The sequence below is a fragment of the Leptonychotes weddellii genome, chromosome 2 (assembly GCF_054177405.1).
Source record: "Leptonychotes weddellii isolate Sample4059 chromosome 2, ASM5417740v2, whole genome shotgun sequence".
Lineage (NCBI taxonomy): Eukaryota > Metazoa > Chordata > Mammalia > Carnivora > Phocidae > Leptonychotes > Leptonychotes weddellii.
This window is the reverse complement of record NC_138370.1, coordinates 151639171-151659049: the sequence shown is the minus strand read 5'-3', so window position 1 is coordinate 151659049 and position 19879 is coordinate 151639171. Positions and strand designations below refer to the sequence as shown.

The 19879-nt window shown below is 35.6% G+C and overlaps 1 protein-coding gene and 1 pseudogene across 4 annotated transcripts in view; one reads left to right on the top strand and one right to left on the bottom strand.

Annotated features, from left to right (window-relative positions):
* Positions 1-19879, bottom strand: part of ARAP2 (ArfGAP with RhoGAP domain, ankyrin repeat and PH domain 2) — a 185681-nt gene that overhangs the window by 76108 nt on the left and 89694 nt on the right. For 3 of the 4 annotated variants that reach the window (XM_081812499.1, XM_081812500.1, XM_081812501.1), the window contains exons 16-20: positions 17487-17631; positions 15153-15255; positions 14205-14403; positions 13951-14014; positions 5402-5473 (exon numbers count right to left, since the gene is read on the bottom strand). In XM_081812499.1, coding sequence (XP_081668625.1) covers positions 5402-5473; positions 13951-14014; positions 14205-14403; positions 15153-15255; positions 17487-17631 — 583 coding nt within the window. The remainder of the gene's footprint in view (positions 1-5401; positions 5474-13950; positions 14015-14204; positions 14404-15152; positions 15256-17486; positions 17632-19879) is intronic. The other variant, XM_081812502.1, reaches the window with a different exon arrangement.
* On the top strand, positions 14969-15098 carry LOC115937346 (U4 spliceosomal RNA; annotated as a pseudogene).

Below are 19879 nucleotides of genomic sequence, written 5' to 3'. Positions count from 1 at the left end.
TGTAGTGCTTTTAGAACATGCTTGAACGTAACCATTAACTTAAAGCAAACTACTATACACTAAGGATATTATATATGAACCTCATGGAAACCAAAAACCAAGTATCTATAAAAGCTGCACACACACACACACACACACACACACACAAAAAAAAAAAAATGAAGAAAAAGGAATACAAACTTGACACAAGGGACCAAATGTCACCAAATCATAAGGGAAGAGAGCAGAAGAAAGGAACAGAAAAACTACAACAAGAACAACAACAACAGAAAACAATGAACAAAATGGCAATAGGTACATATCTATAAATAACTACAACAAAACTAAATGTTGCAATCAAAAGAGAAAGTGGGGGGGTGAACGGATTATTAAAAGGACATATATATATATATAGTATATATGCGCTGTCTATAAGAGACTCACTTCAGATCTAGAGACACACACAGACTGAAAGTGAAGGAATGGAAAATGATATTCCATGCAAATGGAAATAAAAAGAAAGCTGGTGTAGCAATACTTTACATTAGATAAAATAGACTTTAAAACAAAAAAATGTAACAAGGGACAAAAAAGAACATCACATGATGATAAAGGGATCAACCCAACAAGAGGATAGAACACTTGTAAATATCTACGCACCCACATATGGACACCTAGCTATATAAAGCAAATATTAAGACATAAAGGAAGAAATTGACAGTATATGTGTATACATGTATATGTTTATATGTATATATGTTTATATGTTTGAATGAAACATTACTCAGCCATAAAAAAAGAATAAAATCTTGCCATTTGTGACAACATGGGTGGACAGAGATGGTATTATTCTAAGTGAAATATGTCAGAGAAAGACAAATACCATACGATTTCACTTATATGTAGAACTAAGGAAAAAAAATAGATACTGACCCCTAGATAATAGTGAATAATATGGTGGTTGCCAGAGAGAAAGAGAGTGAAGGGATGGGAAAAATAATATGGTGGTTGCCAGAGAGAAGGAGAGTGAAGGGTACAAAGTAAGTAGAAAATAAGAGGTACAAACATCAAGTTAAAATAAACATGACATAGGGATACAATGTACTGCATAGGGAATATACTAATATGTTAATAATCTTTTATGGTGACAAATGGTAGACAGATTCATTATGGTGATCACTTCACTATATATATAAATGTTGAATCACTATGTGTACACCTGAAACTAACATTACATGTCAACTACACTTCAATTGAAAAAAATTAAAAATGAGTTGATAAATAAATGCAAAGCTAATGGCATTTCCTTCTAGCATTTGCTGCTAGAAGCCAAGCATTTCCTAGTCATTTCCCTTCTACAGCTCTGGAGTTTTCAAGACTAAAAGGCCTTTATGATCTGGCCCATATCTTCCCCTCCAACTCTGCCAGTCTCCTACACTAAAGACACACTTAAAAAAAAATTCACATGTTATTGCAATAAATATTTCCTGATCTTTGGCTGGCTACTCCAACTCTCTCCCAAGTATACTCCAGGTAACCCTCCCTGACACTCTATCCCTAATATCCTATCCCTAAGATCCAGATGCTTAGTATGTGTGTCCCTTCTTAATTATGAATAGCTGATTTGCCCTCTATTATACCATCTGTTCTATGTATAAATGTTTTTGCTGCTAGAAGCCAAACTTGGCAAAGACAACAAGGAAGAAAGCATTTCGGTATGTCTAGTCATAAGCATGGTGCATGGCATTTCACGGTACATAATAGTTTTTTAAATCCTATTACTAGATATAAAAAATTTCATTTGAAAAAAAAGTTAAAAGTAATCACTGATGTATATTTATATCAAAGTAAAACTATTTGATCTTGATTTCAAACTCTGAGCAGGCTACTTTGGGTTCAACTAAAAAGAAATGAGCTGCATGAACACTAGGTTGTTGTTTTTTGTTTTGTTTTGTTTTGTTTTGTTTTGGGGGGTGCTCATCTTTTACATTCCTGGTAATTCACTAGCCCTAATTTAAAAAGAAAATAAAAGTCCACCTTTCTTTCCTTCAGTTTCTTTTCTATAAATGTTTCTCTAAGAAGATAAAGCTAGCATCTTTACTACACACACTGCTAACATCTCCTGAACTTGCTAGAACGACTACTTCTTCCCTGACATGCGTGCCTACAATCTTCATCTCTTGCTTTCTGACATATGTATCTATTGTTCTTATTCTCCACTGCACCAGAGCAGCCTGGACCTCCTGTTTCTGTAATTTTCTTTTTGAAGAAATCTCACACTTGCTGTAATATTGCTGACATGCTTTAGCCTTTTTGTTTAACTCAAATCATCTTTAGCTCAAAAGCGTTCTATTGCTGGATCCATTTGTCTAACTGAAACTATATAACTCAGGTAACTTCCCTGAGAAATATCAAGCCCCCACATCACGTAGACAATCAAAATCAGGACTTGCTAGATTCAGGGGTTTAGGTAAAGGGAAAGTTTTAATTTTTGTTGATTCTTACCTATTTTTTTTAACTTGATACTTAAACTCTAAATATATACAAAATATTTGGTACTCTTTGCTTATAAACAAACAGGTACAGTGAAAGAAACCCAAAATGCAACAACCTTCCTGCAGTACCAGTATAATTTCAGCAAGCAGTGAAAGAAACCCAAAATGCAACAACCTTCCTGCAATACCAGTATAATTTCATCAAACAGTGAAAGAAATCCAAAATGCAACAACCTTCCTGCAATACCAGTATAATTCTGCCATCAACTGTGCACATTTCAAACTTTATGTTTTCTTTCTATTCAGAAGAAATCCCATGATGACAAGTTTAGCTGTCTCCTTGTGAACTAGTGATGGGTAGAACAAGTAATGACAAGTTAACTCCTGAGTCAACCTGTCAAGCACTGAATTCTAAAATACAGCATCTAGTGAAGTAGATGTGTGACATTTAATAGCCTCAGTTCAACTTTCTCCTGTGATGCTTATCTAATCTCTGTGCCTGGAATAAAGCATCAAGAGACATTTTCAACACATATACTGGATGACTTTGTGATTCCAAGTATTATCAAACAATGATTTTACATTTCTAGATAAGAATACCAAATAAATATTTCATTTACATCTTGAAAATTTGAAAAGTTACTTTGAAGAACTCTAACTACAGAGAAATAAATTATTCTAAATGTCCATTTCTCAAACATAAACTTTAAAGGGCACTTCAATGTCATTTAAAGAAATATTGTTATATCCTATAATGAATCAAGACAGTTCAATAAGACCTAGAAACCAAGCCCCAGGACTTAGAAAAAACAATTTTCTCAAAATTGCAACATAATAACCACAAAGTGTGGATAGACTATCATATTCTATCCTGGTCTACTGCCCAACACCAGAATGTCTTCACAAATAAATTTGACTGTATAAAAAATAAATATAATTACACAAAGAACATTTTAAACACAACCAAAAAGCTAACAGCATGCCCCACAAATATAACTGAAAAAGGGAGTATCTTATGCATTTACACAAAAATGAAAACACTGAGTCTTGTAGTGTAAGTCAGCGTTTGGCCATAACTACTTTATTTTGCTTTCATTTCTGAAAGATATTTTTGCTATATTTAGTATTTTAGGTTAACAGCTGCTGGTCTGCTTATTTTGTGAGTTTGTTGTTGTTGTTGTTTTATTTGTTTTTCTCCAGCACTTGAAAAGATTTCAATATACTATCTTCTGGCTTGCAGTGTTTGTGACAAGACACTCTCATATTTGTCCCCTATATTTAATGTGTCTTTTTTCTCTTGGTACTTAATTTTTTTTCTCTCAAAATGGTTTTCAGCAATTTGATTATCATGCTTGAGGTATGCTGATCTTAGTACATATGTGGGTTAACAGTTTTTATCAATTTGATATAAGATTTGCCCATAATTCTTCAAAGATTTTTTTACTTCTTTCTCTTCTCTCATTTTGGGATTCTAATTAACTTGATATTGCCCCACTGGTCACTGAGGCTCTGTTGATTTTATTTAGTCTTTTTCCTCTCCACGCTTGTGTTTTGATAGCTCCTAGTGTCATGCTTTCAAGGTTATTGATCTTTCAAGGTCACTGATCTCTTTTTTATGTAGAATCTACTATGGCATTAAGCTGATAGTGAAGTTTTCTTTACAGAGAGTGTATTGCTCAGGTTTAGAAATTCCATTTGGTTCTTTTTTTAATTATCCATTTTTCCTCATTATGTTTATGTTTTCTTTTACATCTTTGAACACATTTATAATATTTAATAATCCCAATTTAGGGTCTTTGCTAATTCCATTATCCTTCTCATTTCTGGTTCTGTTTCTGTGAACTGATTTGCAGCTTTTTCACAACACTAGTAATTTCAATCATACGCTAGACATTATGAGTGCTGAGTGTCAGGACTGCTGTCTTCTTTTAGAGAGAGTTGATGTTTATTTTGGCATCATTTGCCTGTTTGACACCTGGCAACTAAATTACTTGTGGAGCACTGGGGTCCTTTGGAAGTCTGTTTTTTTCCTCAGATTTGCAAAGATATTTTTTTTTATTAACATATATTATTTGTTTCAGAGGTACAGATTTGTGGTTCATCAGTCTTACACAATTCACAGCACTCACCATAGCACATACCCTCCCCAATGTCCATCAACCAGCCACCCCATCCCTCCCACCCCACTCCACTCCACTCCAGCAACCCTCAGTTTGTTTCCTGAGATTAAGAGTCTCTTATGGTTTGTCTTCCTCTCTGGTTTCGTCATGTTTCATTTTTCCCTTCCTTCCCCTATGATCCTCTTGTCTTGTTTCTCAAATTTCTCGTATCAGTGAGATCATATGATAATTGTCTTTCTCTGATTGACTTATTTCGCTTAGCATAATACCCTCTAGCTCCATCCACGTCATTGCAAATGGCTAGATTTCTTTTTTTTTTTTGATGGCTGCGTAATATTCCATTGTGTGTGTGTGTGTGTGTGTGTGTGTGTGTGTGTGTGTGTGTACATCACATCTTCTTTATCCATTCATCTGTCAATGGACATCTAGGCTTGAGGTCTGTTTTTAAGCTTAGTAATAAGGTAAAAATAAGTCTACCTTTACCCTAGGGCTAGTTTAGCCTTAAATCAATGGTGTTACCTTTGGGGTCTCTGCCAATGCCCTGTATGTTTAATGAGGTCTCACTTAGCTGGATGGAATGTGACCACACTCCAGTGTCATCTAAGTTCTGGGCATTGTTCAACTCACAGTACCATGGCCCATCCTCTGGGAATCTCATCGACAAATATCCAGATTAGTACTGAGCCACAGCTGAAAAGGAAACTGCTATGAAGACTTCCAAAACTCTCTTCTACATATTAACCTCTGTTCTCATACTCTCTCTGGAAAATTTTAGCTACTTCAGATTCCCCAAACTCCTATATCCACCTTTGCAATGTAGCAAAACCACCACATTCTGCTTTGGTCTTCCCTCTCCCTGTGCCACGGACTGAAAAGGGCCTGCAGGTAGAGAGACAAGGTGATCTTAAATCTTACTTCATTTGTTTCTCTTCACTTCATAATCACAATCCTGGAATGCCTATTGTCCCAGAGTCTGAAAATAGTTTCATATATTTTGTCCGGCTTTCTAGTTGTTTGAAATGGGAGGGCATGTTCCATGCCAGTTATTTCTTCATGGTCAGAAATGGGAGTCTGGCACATTTTCTTTAGTCACTGCAACCATAAATCACTCTCATTTTAATTTATAGAAATACAGCATTTTTTCCCCACACCTTCAGATAAGAGTTCGCTGCATAAGGATAGAAGTTTAACCAGAAGCAAACAAACAATTGTGAAGAAAATCTGCAGATGCAGAGACTGTGTCACAAAAATGCAGAAAGAAATACTATTCTAAGTATCTTGTTTCCTCTGAAGCCAACAGTTCAGTAAGAAGTGTCAAAACACCTAACTCCCCAGGAAGGCAAAGGCTCCATTTTACAATCTCATCTCTGCACACTATTAGGCAATCACATATAGGAAAGGAAGAACCAGCCTTGTTTCAGGTCTGTTTAAAACCTTTAATGGCGTTCCACTGGCTGCAGAATAAATCCAAATTCACCCTGTTAACAACAGTATTTTTTTTAAGTTTTAAAAAATCTTTCAAAAAACTACATCTTCTGTACCCTTGTAAAGAACCTGCAATCCTTTTCCAGAACAAGACAAACTATTAATTACATTTAACTGATAATACTAATATGGTTCCAGGTTCAATGGATCATGCTTCCTCCTCAGGAACTCAAGGTCAAGGCCAATTTGCACTGACATTGTTCCCTAGCCTTCCTATTCCTCTGAATCTATTGTTTCCACCTCCTGAATACTTTAGTCTCTTAGCCCCCTCATTTTTTTTTCCTATTGAAATCCTACCTGAAATTCCAGATCCAGTTAAATACGCTTCTCTTAAAAAAAAAAAAAAAAATATCCTGCTCCTACTTATTGAGAAGCAATCTTCTCATTCTTCCATATTTCTTCAGATAATATCACATTTACTTGTTCATAAGCTTACATTCTAGCATTTGGATGGTGCTTTAAACTGAGTAAGAGAAACTTTGGAAGCAACTAATATATACTTTAAAATCTACCTTGTGTTCGGCACCTGGGTGGCTCAGATGGTTAAGTGTCTGCCTTCAGCTCAGGTCATGATCCCAGGTTCCTGGGATCGAGTCCTGCATTGGGCTCCCTGCTCAGCGGGGAGCCTGCTTCTCCCTCTGCCTCTCTCTCTCTCTCTCTGTCTCTTATGAATAAATAAATAAAATCTTTAAAAAAAATCTACCTTATGTTAAATGGTCATGCATTCCCCTTATTGTAATTCTATCTAACAAAAATCACTTTATAAGTTTGAATAGTCCCTTTCTTTTTGCAAAACCTGTGGAGGCGGTGAGAGAAGAGAATCTCTTGTTTGTCTTGGCAACATTCAGATTAAACTATCTCTATGACTTAAATCATCAGAAAGTTACAAAAGCAGTCAAGCTGATATTGTGGGCAATCGGCTACTATTTAATTTGCAATTACATGCACAATTTAGAAACCTCTTTAAGATAATTCACCCTCCAGAGTATTGCTAACATATCAGCTGCTACAAAATACAATTCAAGAGGGAAAAAAACACCATATGTAATAAATTGATCTAAAATAAGAATCTTAAACTCAGGGCGTTAATCTCCCAAATTGAGAAACGTAGTCTGTCCCATAATTGTGGAATGTACTGATGAAGTGTTTACTCTCCAGTGTTAGCTTCTTTATGTCTGGAATTTGCAATTAAAACTGAATGCAGCCAGGCTTGGGAGCCATTAAGTGTATTATGCTTTACTATAGGTCAACCAATCTTAAAAAACAAACACACACCCACTAAAAACAAAACAAAAAAAATGCCAGTCTTCTTTTCTGTTTCTGATAACATATCTGAGTTATTCATATTGTATTCATTATAACCAACAACCTTTCAGCAAAAGCTTAATAATAGGTGTCTTTGACAAATGGGCATGTAGCTATAGAAAGTGAAGACTGTGAACAGAGCAGCTTATTCATCAGAAAAAGATATACAGAGTGTGCAGGCTAAAGTGCAGAAATAGTTTTCAAATTTTAAGAAGAGGATGTTTTGAACATTCTAGTTAAAGTGAAAATATAACCTACTATCCAGGAAAATGCCTTCTGACCTCATGGTCCAGAACACTCACTAACAATAGATATTCAAAAACACTATTTTTTTCACACAAAGAAATCCTAACTAAGGCATAAAAGAAAAGCAAAATCTAAGTCCCAGTAATAGCACCAAATAGCATGCCAGAAACCCTAAAGTGTAATCAAGAAAGCTTTATTTTCCAAAATAATAATTTTTAAAGTATACAAAGAATACACATTAAAGCGACACCATCTGGAACACCTTCTGTTTAGAGCTTTTTAAACCAAAATGTTCTGTGTGTGCAAAATATTATTGTAATATTTTTCTGTCTAAAGACACTCATGCTATGCACATAGAGAAAATCACCATGAAGATTAAAATCTATATCTAAATAGTGACTATATTCAGTGGAGGATTATCAATTTTATGAACTTTTCCAGTTCAGGGGGTTCTTTCTCCTCCTTGGCTTTAAGAAATATTAATATATTTTAGCGGGCGCCTGGGTGGCTCAGTCGTTAAGCGTCTGCCTTCGGCTCAGGTCATGATCCCAGGATCCTGGGATCGAGCCCCGCATCGGGCTCCCTGCTCGGCGCGAAGCCTGCTTCTCCCTCTCCCACTCCCCCTGCTTGTGTTCCCTCTCTTGCTGTGTCTCTCTCTGTCAAATAAATAAATAAAATCTTAAAAAAAAAAAAGAAATATTAATATATTTTAGCACTTTAATCAAAGGTAGACAAGATGAGGGAAAAGATGTGAAATTAATTTATTAAATTTATTTATGATTTGCAGTTCTGGTTCAAGACATCACTAGCAAAAAGAAACAAAGGTTAAACTTAGAGCTGGTTGGTTTCTCTCTCTTCCAATTATTCACAATATCTCTATATGCCATCAACATGAATAACTGGAAGTTGTTCTATTTCCTAAAGCCACAATTTTATCTGTCATTGACAAGTCTAACAGTCTACTTTAGCTTACAGTCATTATTTCCAGGAGGCTAAGAGATGAAAAAAGAGATGAAAAAGAGGGCAATGCAGTGAAATTCTCTTCTTTTGATATGGTATTAAAACAGCTCATTAAGCAATCACAGCTATAATTAACTGGCCTTGTTTGAGTACCGAGAGAGGAGCACACATTCCCTATTTCGGTAAATGATACAACCATCGTAAAGTCACCCAGGCCAAAAAAGCTCAGGAGTCGTCCTCATCTTCTAGTTTACAAAGCAACTGAAAACCATCAGACTCGGTATCTTTCTCAACATTCCACCCACTAGATCTAGAAAGTTTCCAACATCCAAAACCATCCATCAATTCCTCTTTTCTTCTGGTTACAATCGAGGGACCTTGCTCTCTTCTTGTCCTCTCTCTTATACCTTCAGTATCTCCCTTTTTGTGTCTCCTTCCATCAGAATTTAAACTTGCACAAGTTCAAACCATCTAAAACAAACTGCACACACATACCCTTCCTGGGACAAATCCCTTCTACCTCGAGAATCCTATTAACCTCCAGACATCCTTGCCAAACTCGTCACCAGCTGTTTCAAGTTACTCAATTCCCAGGCTTAATCTAATCCAGTTTCTGCTTTATCACTCTGCTCACTTCAAAGTCACCAGATGGACTCCGCATCAATTATCCCAGGAAGTATCTGCCCTCATCAGGCAGCACCTAACAGTTCTGACTGTTCCTGCCTTCTTGTAATACTCTCTCTCCCTGGGTTTTATAACCCCACTCTTGGTTTCTTGCCTCACTTTCTGGATAAACTAGCTTAACAACTCAAGGCAGCTACTCCGCCCTGACAATTATCTGGCCTCTAAAATGATGTGTATCCATCAAGGCTCCAACACACTAATTCTTCCCTTCTTACTCCATAGACTCTTCCTAAGTGACTTCCTGTCCTTCCTTCTATATATGGGTAACTCCAAAACCTGTAACTCCACCCCATTAACCTTTACATGAACTCCAGATCTATAAATACAACTTCCTCCTAGCACTTTGTCCTTAGGTGTTTATAAGCAACTCATGTTCAACACATCTAAAATCAAACTCCTTATTTCCCAAGCTCCCTCTCAAACCTGCTCTCTTACCATTATTCCCTATTTGAAGCTGATTTATTCACATAACACATACATACATAAATACACACACATATATACATACACATGTGTGTCTATGTATATAAATACATAGATATATAAATATGAGAGCCTACTTTGCCCCACACAAGGTGTCATTGCCAGCACATGTTCTGTCAGGGTTTATCATCTAGTGCACTCATAATCTCCCAGGCACATTCTTAACTATTCACACTTCTGACCTCCCTTCTTTCTGCTCTCTCTTTAATTAGGTAAGAATTATGTGGAGATATATATTTTTTTCTAACAAAATATATTCTAACAAAATGATTTTTTCTAATAAAAGTTTCTCATAAAATGCCCAAATTTTAAATTCTGATAACTTATATCGTTTATCCAGGATCCTGGTACATTTGTTGACTTAATTCTTGAGAATGACTTGGTGTCGGTAAGTTAAACTTAATTCTTGTTTTATTTTTTTAAAGATTTTATTTATTTATTTATGACAGAGAGAAAGAGGGAGAGAGAGAGAGCACAAGCAGGGGGAGCAGCAAGCAGAGGGAGAGGGAGAAGCACTCTCCCCATTGAGCAGAGAGCCCGATGCAGGACTCGATCCGAGGACCTGGGCTTAACTGACTGAGCCACCCAGGTGCCCCTTAATTCTTGTTTCAAAAAAGAAAGGATCTTTAGGTTGTTAAGTTACAAATTGACCTCACTTGATTTCAAAATGGATTTGTGAAAATTTATAATAAAAGAAAATCTTGTTTAGAATGGAGTCAAGAGGCCAGAAGGGGGAGCTCTCAAGCACAACCACTAGTTAGTTAATTGCAGACCCAACAGGAAGGGAATCTTGGAAGTCCATACTACAAATACTTCTTTACCACTCAGGCAGGAGGAAGAAAGGCTTCTCCTTCCCAGCAATTGCCCAGCCAGTGAGAAACCGTCACAACTCAGCCAATGAAGAGCCACTATAAATTGCCCGTTTTACTCCACAAGACTTTTTGTTTATAAAAGCCCCCCACAAGTTCCCAAAGACTACTCTTTTTCTTTTGTTCTCCAGACTTGCCTATGCTTTCATTGCAGCATGCCTGTCCTAATTGCAATCCTCTGTTCCCAAATAAACCCCTTGTTGCTGGTGAAATTTACCTTAGAGGTACGAGATTATCCTCCTCAACATCACATAGGCACTAGAAGGCTGTTAAAGTGCTTGAAACAGTGCCTGATACAGTGAGTTCTATACACATTCTCATCATTGTATTCTTGTTATGGTCAGAACATCACTGATTTGGAGAACACAGCAAAAGCAAGGAAGAGCAGGATGTAAGCATGTGATAAATAGTCATTTTCAAATGGTACATTTTGTATGGTAGCTGTTCAAACAGATTTAGGAAAATAACCTGGTTATATATTTGTCCCTGTAGGTCTCTGACACATTCCCTGTGCTTCACTTTAGTAAAAATGCTTGCAACATGACTTGTTAATAACACATGTAGATAAAATTTTTGAAATTATCAAAAACACTATTAAAGCAGCTCTGACCATTATTTTGCAATTCCATCAGATTTCAACTATTCTATGAACTCGGAGTGTATGTGAGTTCACCTACTGATGGCTGTAGTCCAGTGAAAAGGTCAAGATGTTACAAAATAACAACACATTTTGTCTTCTGGCTTCCCTATTTTGCATTCATGAGTGAGTGCACTGCATGCAATAAGCATTAAATAAAAAGTCATCAAATTGATTAGAATAATTCCAACCCCTGTTTGCTACGTTTTAATTCATGTTTGCAACATTTTAATTAAAACCAATGTATCACTGGTCAAATCCTTCTTAGCCTGAAAATGGTAAAAACAAAACAAAACAAAAAAACACTTTGGCTATAGTAACCTGATAATATAAATGATAAATGCAATAAATTTAACAAGTTGCTGTTGGTTTATTTGTTTAAAAACATAAATTCTGGGAGTTCAGACTCCAAGTCTGTACTGCTGACCAACTTTTTTCCTGCCATTATGGTAGGAGGCCAACAAGCATTCCATAAATATGAATAGATGACTGTAAAAACTGCATTCTGCTAGCACTTTAACAATATAAAACTATCTCAACATAATGCTATCTCGTTGTTACTTGTGAACATATAATGAACAGTACTCTGAAAGTACAGTGTAACCATCACCTGGTACCAAAAATCGGAATCTCAAGTATCATGAATCATTATAATCCCAGAAATAAACAAGTAAAAACACAGAATACTAATTATGCCTGTAAATTAAAAGACACCCTCTGACATAAATATCTAATCCGCAATATGCTTGCTGTCTAAAGCTGTTGATGTCCTCCCATGAAACTGAAGAAAAGACAGGTTAGACAACTGTTGAAAGTCATTATTCATGTCACCAGCAAAGAAAATAACCAAAGGGAAAGCTAATTTAGCTATATTTTTATATAATAGATGTTTTTGCAAATTATCTTGTACTCTTGTAGAGCTAAACATACTATATCACTATAATTAAGGAACGATAAAAAAATAGAAAAAAAAAGTTTGTTCAAGAGGCTATACCTAAATGTTGTGATATGACCCTTAGCTGCTCCTTCCTAGGCTCTCTTTCTGGATCATCCCCCTCTTCTTGATCTCTAATTATTGGAGTCCCAGGGGCTCATCTTCAAGTCTGTTTTTTGTCTATACTCTTCGTCTAGGTGAATCCATCCAGTTCGTTGGCTAAATTAACATCAGTGTGCTGATGACTCTCAAATCTCTATCTCCAGTTGCAACCTCTCCACTTAATTCCAGACTTGTATATCCACATGTCCACTCACCAACTCCACTTCGCTGTCAAATAGACATCTCAAGGTTACCATTTTCAATACCAAATTCTTGATCTACTACCCTAAACTTACTAATATCCTAATTCTACTGTCCTGTATTTGTTATCTGGAAAAAAAGAACATTATCATTAATGTACTTGCTCAGGCCAAAATCTTGGGGTAACCCTTAACTCTTACACTCACCTGATCCATCAACAAACCCTCTGGCCTCTGCCTTCACAATGGCTCCAATCACTCAACACTGTTTTACTATGTCTGCCATCCCTTGCCCGGCCTCTGTAACAGCATCCTAACTGGACACTCATTTTCACTCTTGTACCCGAAAGGCTTATTCATCTGGAGTCAGAGTAGTCCTTTAAACACTGAAGTCAGATCATTCCGCTTCCTGACTCTCAAAATGAGCAGCTTCCCATCAGGCTTAGAATAAAATTCACATCTTTACATATTATTACCTGTAGGGCTCTATATGATAAGGCCCAGAGATCTCTGAAATAATTTCTTTCCACCCTCAAACTCATTCGAATCTCCCAACCAACAGCAGCTCGCCTGCAGATCGTGAACATGCTAAATACAGCACACTGTTAGGGTCTTCAAAATATCCTTGACCTTATACCTGGAACACTCTATTCAGACGGTTCCATGGTTTGCTTCTTCACCTTAGGCACATCTCTAATCAAAGATACCCTCTCTTACCACCCTATCTAAAACAGAATACTGCTCCATCAGGCTCTCTCTCTTCACCTTATTCTTCTTCAAGCATTTAAAATTGATGGACATGATACTATGTAACTATTTTTTTGTCTGTGTATATTCTGTTTCTACCACTAATGCACATGTTTCATGAGGGCATAAACCATGTCCAAAAACACATGGACATTTTATCCAGAATCTTGTGTAAAATTTTTATTTTACATACAAACTGTATGCCCAATACCTATAACAGCATCTGGTACAAAGCAGTGTTTAATATTTGTTGAAAAAGCGAATAAATTCAAGAAATCACGTTTTATTTTTACATGACTCACATGCATAGGTAATTCAGGATATTATTTATATTTATCGTATACCTACACTGAAAACATATTTATACAACTGCCAAAGTGCTTCCAAATATTTAAATGTGAATGTCCCAAAGGAATCTAAGTCTACAGAGAAGTATAATAATTGATCACACTGATGACAAATGTAACATTGATCACCCATACAAATATAAAAATATGCAAGCTTTATTGGTGTATTCTTTCTATTGAAGAGTGAGAGTGTGTTTGTGTGTGTGTGTGTGTACGTGTATAGACATACATATACACACACTTCAGAAAACTTCCAACAGGCTATAAAATAGTGGCTTCTCCCTCAAAGAAGATAACCAAAACACCCTACTCCCTAGAATTATTGCAATAAAGAGTAAAAAGCAAAAATGCACTTACCTCCCTTTTTCTACCAAGAGCAAGACATCCATTTTTTCCCCATTTTGAACCACTGTGCTGATTGCTGGAGAAAAAGGAGAAAAGCATGAATCCATCATTTAAAACAAGACACCAAATACCCATAAAGACACAATTATTAATACTTAGTCATGTTTGGAAATAAGGCGTCATAATTTTATGTAAAAGCTACTATTATCATATGCTATAAAGAATCGCATCCAAAATATAAGATGAAAGAGGAAAAAAAATCTTACTTAGCTCCTGCAGTCTTCTTAAGTGCATTCTATCTTCCTGAACTTCTTGCATTTGAAGACAAAAACGCAAACTAGACTTTTCCATAGAAAACCAGCCTTTTCTCCACTGGTCCAGGGCATGGCAGTCTTTGTAGTAGAGTTGACCAATCAAATCATAGTCAGCTTCTGTTAAGTTTTCAGCAACAAAGGGAACAAAATGCTGTTAAAACAAATACAGAAAAGTAATAAAGACAGTGCAAATAGGAAATCCCTTCCCTACCTATGGACTCGAGGGAAGGTAGAAAAACAAAAATAGTTTCTCTACCTTAAAAATTTAGAAGTAACCCAAATTTCAAAACAATTATTTAAACTTGCTATCAGTCTTAAAACTGCACAGCTATAATGCATTTTCAAATGGCAGCGTCTTAAACCACTTTTTTTGATATATATAGAATTGAAATGGGAAGACATCATCTATGCTGATTTGTGGCATTTTTCAAAACGTTTGTCTCCATTTGTATCTTTCACTGAATCTGTTCCTTTCCCCTTTGTGTGTACCATGAATAACACATCTACCTATGAAGAGACATACATAGAAATGACTTCAAAATTGTGAAAAGATCTTAATCATCATAACATGGCTGAATTCGAAGAATGACTCCTCCAAGGTCCTACATTATTTCTTTTTTTGTTGTTGTTTCTCAGCCTAAGGTTCTAGGATGGAAACTCTTAATCTCTTTTGACTATAACCTTTGAAAACTTAATGAAGTATGGACATTTTTTTTAGCTTTGTGCAGTGGCAGTATCGTAGCCAATGAGGTTCATCCGAGGCGCGATTATTGCTAATTGAAGTATGGACATTTTTCCCAGAATCTTGTGTAAAATTTTTATGGATCTCTGAAGCTCAACCATAGATCCCAAGTTAAGAATATTCTCTGGACTTAGGGTAAATATGCAGTATTTAAATACCTTGGCTATTGCTTCTGTCCATTTTCTTTGAGCTTGAGATGTTTCAGCTCCAAATAAAAACGCACGTTCTGAGGGTAAATAGATCTCAAAGGCAAAGATGGGCCTGTAGCACACATGAATAAAAAGATACCACTGTTTCTGTTTGGCTCTTATGGAAACAAATAACACAAAAATCAAGTTTTTAATTAAATTCCCTTTGAAAATTGGATAATGCTTTGAAATCATATTTTCCCAACAATTTATATTTTAATTCATTTGAATAAATGGAATACACTGGATCAGACAAAAGGAATATTCTTCTGATTACTTAATCACTCTACTGCATGACTGTGTTAATGCCCTGGACATTCATTAGTTGACTGATGTGGCAAAGGGCTCTCTTTGGTCTCCTCTTCCCTCTCAGACCAGGCCACCTCGACACTCTGTTTAAAGCAAACACTGTCCAACCATTCCATAATCAGCCCTCTTCCTGTCTTACTTCACAAATCTTCCACCCATTATCTCATCTTATCCCAAACTTTTATTTCCTTACTGCAGATAAAATTAGAGTAACATCCCAGGTCCTGAATTCTTCCCTGGGGACCTCATCCACAGCTCCAACTATTTCCTGGAATGTGTGAAGTACGTTGCCGCTGTTACCTAAAAAAATCTCAAAATACCCTATAGAGTCATCTTTCTTCTTCCTCTTTTTTTACCCCATACTGCTTATATTTGCCTCATGTTTCAATTTAGAGGCATCACCATCTACTTTATCAACAAGCTCAAAATCCTGGGGTTTAATTTCTTTTTTTTTTAAGATTTTATTTATTTGACAGAGAGAGAGACAGCAAGAGAGGGAACACAAGCAGGGGCAGAGGGAGAGGGAGAAGCAGGCTTCCCACAGAGCAGGGAGCCTGATGTGGGGCTCCATTCCAGGACCCTGGGATCATGACCTGAGCCGAAGGCAGATGCTTAACCGACTGAGCCACCCAGGCGCCCCTAATTTCTTCTTCTTAACAGCAGCTCTTCATCCAGTCAAGAGAGTATTTCTTACTAGTTCAATCATAAAATTCTCTCAACTCACTGTTTTTTGTTTTTCTCTTTTTAACGATCTCTTCCTCTAGGTACACTCTCAGTAATTGTGGTCTCTCTTCCTCCCATCTCTCTCTCACCACTTCAGCCAGCTTTCTTCCTCAAATACAAATCTATGTAACTCCTCACTGCCTACATTACTGAGTCTAAACTCTATAAAGTGCTATTTAAGGAGACTCAGAGGACGGCTGCGATAGTTATTTTTAACCTTATTTCACTGTAGATGGTATCTCCTGCATGTCTACTTGTATCAGGAACATTCTATCAAGAATGTTTTATTTCTGAATGATTACATGCTGACATAAACTAATATTATTTTAAATTATATTTTATTTACTAAGTAAGCAACTGAATACTAGGAATGCATTTATTTTAATATTCCACAGTAAGCCACATTAATTATTCATTTGGAATAAAAGCATTATTAAGATTAAAACAAAAACAAAATCACTAATGATCAGTTTTGTTGATTTACTAAAAAACAAAGTCACTTTAACTAGGATATACTAGTCATGGTATACTAATGATACTATGGTACATGTAATTTTACGTAAATGGCAAAGTTCTGCAAATCTCTTTCCATTCTCATAAAATTTATATTCAAATATGTTTCTATAAAACTGATTTATGCAGATTTTAATATTTATAGTTTTTCATTAATTACATTACAAAATGTAACTTTCATACCAAGTATATTAGATGGTTTGGTTTTAAAAGTCCTCACAAAAAATTTATTAAACCATTCTTTGAGCCAACTATATTAAATAAATAATGCTTACTCTTTTAATTGCAACTTTTTTGAGACCATTAAAATGCTAAAGTGAATCTTTAGGGAATTTAGCATTTCAATATGGTATAAAATACTTTTAGTTTTTTATTTTAATGGAAATAAGTCATTACTGAATATTTTCCTTTGAATAATGCATTAAATGAATGCATAAATTTTGCTATTAGTCCACCATTTTAAATGAGTAAATTATAAAAATTTTAGGACTACATGTTCTAGAATGGAATGCTATAAATTTATTAAAGATTAGATGCAAATACGTTAGCCTTTCATAGTACCTGGTATAATATTTTAATTTTTCTACTTTTTAGCAAATGCCCTAAGGAACTTTCAGAAGCTGCAAAATGATCAGGGTTCAAGAAACTATTAAACTCTTCCACAATAAGCAAATGAAGAATTAACAAATCTCTTATTATCTGGTATGATAAATATCAGGAAATATTCTTCACCTCCTACCTGTCTAACAGTAGACCTACCCGGTATTTAAATAGAAGTCCTCTTTGTGTACAGCCAGGCAGATAACTTCATTGATGTTAATGGTGCCATTAGGTGTGGTAGACTTATCATTTTCATAATAACTCAAGAAGCCTCCTTCCAAAACACACCACTTTTTATTTGTCTCTAGGAATTTAAAACAAATAATGTATCATAATTACAGCGCATTTTTAAAAAACAAATGGTTTAAATAATAACTGGATTCAAGTTTATTAATTTCCTATTTTGTGTAAAGAGTACGTTATTGCTGTATGGGATATACAGTTGTCATTCTCTCTGCTCTTAAAAAATGTACAATCTAGTAACAAGGAAAGTACAAAAAATAACTATGACATTGACGACCAGAAACGCAGACAGATCCATAAGAGACTGCTGCAAAACAACTCCGAAACAGCAAGGACTGATGTCTACAGAGTATTCAGAGGAAAACATGTAGTGTAAAAAGGAAGACTGTGGTTGATGTTAGGTAGGTATGCAAAAGAAGAAAGGGGCCATAACCTGCAGTGCCCCTAATGCCCTCGTTAGGGAATTTAAAATTCAAATTGTAAGGGGTCTTACACTGCAGGCCAAATCCATATCATCACCTGTTTTTATAAATAAAGTTTTATTAAAACACAGGCACATGTATTCACTTATGGATTATCTGTGGCTGTGTAGGCACTGTCTGGAGACAGAGGTATGGTGCCATTCTAGAAACAAAGTGGTTACAGGACATTCTACAGACTCCTAGTTAACTGCCCACATTTACATACAAAATGAAGCCAGTGATAACCAAGCCCCAAATCCCAACACTCTCAGCAAGAGATGGAATCTTCTGACAACTGATCCCAAACATTTAAAAGAAAGCTTCCAACATAAAAGACAGAGACCAAAACCAAAATAATAATTTTTTTAAACTATAAGTAATATCAGACTGTCAAGGGAAGATACCGTAGGCATAAAACAAGAACAAATGTTCTAAAAAAGGAAATTAAGAACACAAAAAATACATTTTGATAATTTAAAATGGAATCATGAATTTTAAAAATTAAAAAATAAAAAAACGAGAGAGAAAGCTTAGAAAAGAAACTCTCCCAAAAGTAAGAGGGAGAAAAAAGTTAATACAATATGATGGAGCTTTAAGATTATAGAAGTAATACAAGAAGTAATATTACTTCCAAGAAAAAAGATCAGATAAAAAGAATTTATCAAAGACAAAGAATAATGTCTAAAAATGGGGGAAAAAAACAAGGAACAAATATGTTTTCCATTAAAACTGTATTGTGCATGTGCATGTACTGCTTTGGTAAAATAAAAATTAGGAAAAAATTGCTTATAAAGATCACCAATTAGTGTGTTGCATCCAGATTAGGTTAAAAAAAAAAAAAAACCACACACACACACACACACACGAATTTGTGGTCAACTCAAAAGGCTTGGTTCCCTAACTGGCAATTCTCAGCAATCTCAAAGGTCTGGAAGCAAAAGCAGGGAAAATAGAAGAGATTGGCCAAGCTGGTTTTTTTTTTAATGGGTAAAAAGAAACAAGCAACTTTGGAGAGTAGCAAGAATGCTTCTGAAATCACAATAGGGATCCAAATAAAGATGGAAGAGGGCTGAAGAACCAGAACTGGAAATGGTTCAGAGTTGATGAACAAGAATAACTGAAACGGTCTAAGAACTACATGTAACAATAAGGCCTGACCACAACAATGTAACCATGGAGCGTTACTTTAAAGGTACAGAATGAGCCAAATTCTGCTAATGCATCAACTATGAGAATATCAGTTTGGAAGTAGAGTAATATTATACAGGTTAACAGAACATCTGAGTCAATGCAGCCATGAGTATCAACAATGGTCCATACACATGGAAACGATATTGGGATAAATGGAACTTAAGCTAAAGAAGATTGTTATTGACAATGGAAATGGATATAGGGGGAGGAGAAGTTATTAATTGCTACAACTGAATTGAGACTTAATAGTGGAAATCAGAAAGTACTTCCTAAAGGCTGTTCCCTTTTAATTTTGAAAATAAAATTCTGGGTCCTTTCTAAAAAGACACAATGCTTATTTGCTAGAGTGGAGTCTAATGGAAGACTGTGGGGCTGGGAAGAAAGCGTCATTTTGGAAACAGGTCTATTCAGGCTTGTTCTGCTCCTAATGAATTCTGGAAATTATGTACAAATATAAAGCATGTATTTATCTACTTTGCTCTTCCAGTGGGTTTTACATTATTATACATTCCAAAAGTACCCATGTGACTCCTTGCATTTAGCTTTTTCCCAAATGAACCTTAGACAACAAAAATATAAATGCAAAAGAGTTCAAATGAAAAGGATGAACACCTTGTGATTTTATATAATGTCTTTGCATTGCCGTTACCAATCTTT